This window comes from Meles meles, chromosome 19 (genome assembly GCF_922984935.1).
Source record: "Meles meles chromosome 19, mMelMel3.1 paternal haplotype, whole genome shotgun sequence".
In the NCBI taxonomy this organism is placed as follows: domain Eukaryota; kingdom Metazoa; phylum Chordata; class Mammalia; order Carnivora; family Mustelidae; genus Meles; species Meles meles.
In genome coordinates this window covers 10,933,555-10,937,609 of record NC_060084.1, presented here as the reverse complement: position 1 = coordinate 10,937,609, position 4,055 = coordinate 10,933,555, and the positions used below count along the sequence as shown (strand labels likewise).

Here is a 4,055-nt window from a genome sequence, read left to right as displayed (position 1 = left end):
TATTTCACTGAGCACCACATATCCAAATAGATTGAGTTAATTTTAAATTAAAGTGAGATCAGATTAGACCAGGAACAATGTAAAATAAATTAACTTCCTCTAAACTTTTACCCCAGAGAAACCAGTGTTATTTCTTTAAGATAATTTCTCATAATTTCTTCAAAAGTAATTTCTTCAAAAATAATCAGGAACATAGATACTTATAAAGATAAACTTTTATTGATAACACGAGAGCCTAGAACCTTGGATCTGAATGAGGCTTTATGGATTGTTTAGTCCAGCTTAGATCAGGTCTACAAATATTTCTATAAACAACCAGAAAATGAGTGATCAGTACCTGTTAAATGAATTCCATAACAAGGAAATCAGTGATCTTTGAAGGTCATCTATGGGCAATCCAATAATATGTTAAAGACTCTTACTTATATTGAATTATATTGAAATAACCTTTAAGAATTAATAATCTTTTTAAGAAAGCCTGAAATAGCACATATTTATTAAACTAATATATAAAGATAATTATATGAAAGGCAATGTGGGCTTTCTCAGACTCTTTCCTTTCTCATTAGAGTTTATCCAAATCAAAGTGGTGACTAGTTCTCCTTTGAATAGTCACTGGTTCATGAAAAGTGGTCTAGAAAACCATCCAAAGATTCATTTTACTACAAAAAGGAACAGACTTTCTGGGGTCTGAATGGATTCGTACTTGAAGATACACCAGTTAGCAGGGGGTCGTGTTGAGCATTCTGCAGACAGAATTGTTTCAAATCTGCAGCTGCCTGGGAAACCTTCACGCCGTTGAGCCCGGCTTCCAGCCTGAGCTGTTGAACCACTTTCTTCATAGCGGCAACGCTGGAGGAACCAGACATGGCGCTCCCAAGAGCGGGGCAGATTTTCGTGCGTGCGTGGATCTGTCGGTTCGTGGGTCCGCGGGGCCAGACGGTGGGACAGCGCGGCGGGGGGCGGGGCTCGGAACTTTGTCTCTTAAGTTTCCACAAGTGTGACTTCCGGAGAGTTAGTCACGAAAAAATTTCCTTTAGGGGGAGATGGGAAAAGGACACCAAACACTATTTTTATTGTCACTGTTTATGAAGGAAATTAAGTAATTTAATTCTGCCTTTATGAGAATCTAAGTCTTGATAATTTGTTTTATCTATGGCAGCAAACTTTGTTTTCATTCCTTTGAAAAAAATATGGTCATTAAGTCAGCCTCAGTATCCAACAGTGTCTTCTAAATCAGCAGTAGTTTTTTATTATTATTTTTATTAACAGATAATGTATTATTTGCCCCAGAGGTACAGGTCTGTGAATCGTCAGGCTTACACATTTCACAGCACTCACCATAGCACTTACCCTCCCCAGTGTACATAACCCAACCACCTTCTCCCTAACCACCCCCCGAGCAACCCTCAGTCTGTTTTGTGAGATTAAGAGTTTCTTATGGTTTGTCTCTCTCCCGATTCCATCTTGTTTCATTTTTTCCTTCCCACCTCTAAACCCCCCACGCTGCCTCTCAAATTCCTCATATCAGGGATTGTCTTTGTCTTTGTAATTGTCTTTCTCTGACTAATTTCCCTCAGCATAATATCCTCTAGTTCCATCCACGTCGTTGCAAATGGCAAAATTTCTTTTCTTTGAAGGCTGCATAGTATTCCATTGTGTGTGTGTATGTGTATATATATATACCACATCTTCTTTATCCATTCGTCTGTTGATGGACGTCTAGGTTCTTTCCATAGTTTGGCTATTGTGGACATTGCTGCTGTAAACATTCAGGTGCATGTGCCCCTTTGGATCACTACATTTGTATCTTTAGGGTAAATATCCAGTAGTAAATCAGCAGTAGTTTTTACTCACACCACCTGTGTGGAGTAGTACTACATAATTTATGGTATTTTTGTAAAATATAAAATATCTTTTAAAATGATGAAGCCATTATGTCATGACTTCCATTCTTGAATATGTTCTTTGATGTCACTGATTATATCTAATATGATTATTTAGTTTACATTTTTCTAATCTGGGAGAAGGTAGAGAAAGGGAGACAAGATGAATTTTAAAAGTTGTGTATGGCACAAAACCCACATATAAGACTTCTTAAAATAGATGTTTATATGTAGGAAATAGTTGTCCTTTATTGATCTTAATGACATGGATTTTAGAAAAATCATTAACTCTCATGCTTAGAATGAAAGTCTAGGAGTAGAATGAAAGACAGCATTTGAACATAAAGGTGGTTTTCTGTTTTCACATTTAGTTTTTAAACAGAATTATTCTTGTTAAATGTGGTCTGATGACATTTCACTACAATAAGCAAGAAATAGCTCTTATTTGAAGACAAGGATTGAAAATGGATGATGATAGGAAAGAGTCAATTTGTGAGAAATAAATTTAGTGAGTTGAATTTTTCACTGGTTCACCTTTAAGTTACCTCATTTGACTATTTATAACTCTCTAAAAGATGAAGTAAGCTTGTTTGATGTGAAGACTTACCTTTCATGCATATGTAGGAACAGTTTCAGATATAGGAGTCATTCTAAGTCTACTGAAGCAAAGTCATCCCTAATGAGAGGTCATTTATGTACTTTATTGTAGGTGTTCTTCTATAGCTTAGGGAGCATTAAGCGTAGTCCTCCTGTACATCTGTGGGGAAAGCTTCCTTAATATATGACTTACAAACATACTGGGTCATGAGTGGCATGTCATGACATTGGATTTTAATAATAATTAAAAATTTCAGAATCTCTTTAATATTAGGGTATGAAGTATCTCTGTTGCAAACTAATATTAAAAGTTTGAATATATTACATTTATACATAAGAGATAGTGAAAGTGAATACACTTATCCAAGGTGACATCATTGTAAATTGCTATTTTAACACCCAGAGTCAAGGTGAAAGACTACTTAATGTTCCAAGTAAGTGTCCAAAGCCACCTACACATTAGCTCTTAAACTTAATTCAGGATTCAAAGGGTCTTACATTCATCATGGATAAGAGGATGAGAAGAAGAGAGGGAAGAAGGGAGAAAGGAAGAAAGAAAGGGAAGGAAGAAAGGGCATCTTACAGGTCTAAAATGTAGCAAAAAATTTAATTTTTACTGTATATACTGTAGGTGTAGACAAAAATGTAAAATAACACATTTTTTCCCCTGTAAAACAAGTAACCTCAATCTTCTTCTTTTCTTTTTTTTTATTTTAAAGATTTTATTTATTTATTTGACAGAGAGAGATCACAAGGAGGCAGAGAGGCAGGCAGAAGAGAGGGGGAAGCAGGCTCCCCACTGAGCAGAGAGCCCGATGCGGGGCTCCATCCCAGGACCCTGTAGATCATGACCTGAGCCAAAGACAGAGGCTTATCCCACTGAGCCACCCAGGTGCCTCTCTCAAACAATTTTCTTACGTGTTATTTTTATGTGTGACATATTTAACAGTAACAAAGCCATTATATTGCGATTGTGATTCTTCAGTATGTCCTTTGTTTTTCCCTGGCTTTAAAATAAATGTTATGCTGTTATTTACTTTGCATTTCCCTAACCCAATAGAGCACAATCATTATGTACATAAATACTCAAAGTACACCAAAATAATCAAAGCACTGGTAAACCAAAATAACATTAGAGCTCATTCTGTCCATCATCTTCCTCTCTGTGTCCCTCTCTTTTAGTGTCTTCCTAAAAGGACAGGATGAAAGCAATATTTAGACATGCCTGTGAAAGTGTGTGCTGTCAGTAATTTTTCCTCATTTCATAACAACCATGTGCAATAGGTATTTTTAGAAGGAGAGATAATGATTCATACCAGATGCAATAGTTCATAGCAATGAGGTTGGGTATAGGACCAATACATACAAGTGAATAGGTTTTTTTTTTAATATACCATCAACAAACAATTAAGAAATACAAACATGTATATATGTTATTTAAAATACATAGTTTACAACTATGATTATACTGGATCTAGATATAAATCTAACAGGTTTTGCAAGCCTTGTGCATAGATGTTTTTAAAACTTTGCTAATCTATATGAAAGAAAACATAACAGATACACATGTTT

General features: G+C 35.6%; 1 protein-coding gene across 1 annotated transcript; it reads right to left on the bottom strand.

The window, feature by feature from the left end:
• Window positions 1-619: 619 nt before the first annotated feature.
• Window positions 620-947, bottom strand: LOC123931766 (guanine nucleotide-binding protein G(I)/G(S)/G(O) subunit gamma-5-like). The gene has a single exon (XM_045989295.1). It carries the CDS (start codon window positions 867-869, stop codon window positions 663-665), a length of 207 nt encoding a protein of 68 aa, XP_045845251.1. The 5' UTR covers window positions 870-947; the 3' UTR covers window positions 620-662.
• Window positions 948-4,055: the final 3,108 nt, after the last annotated feature.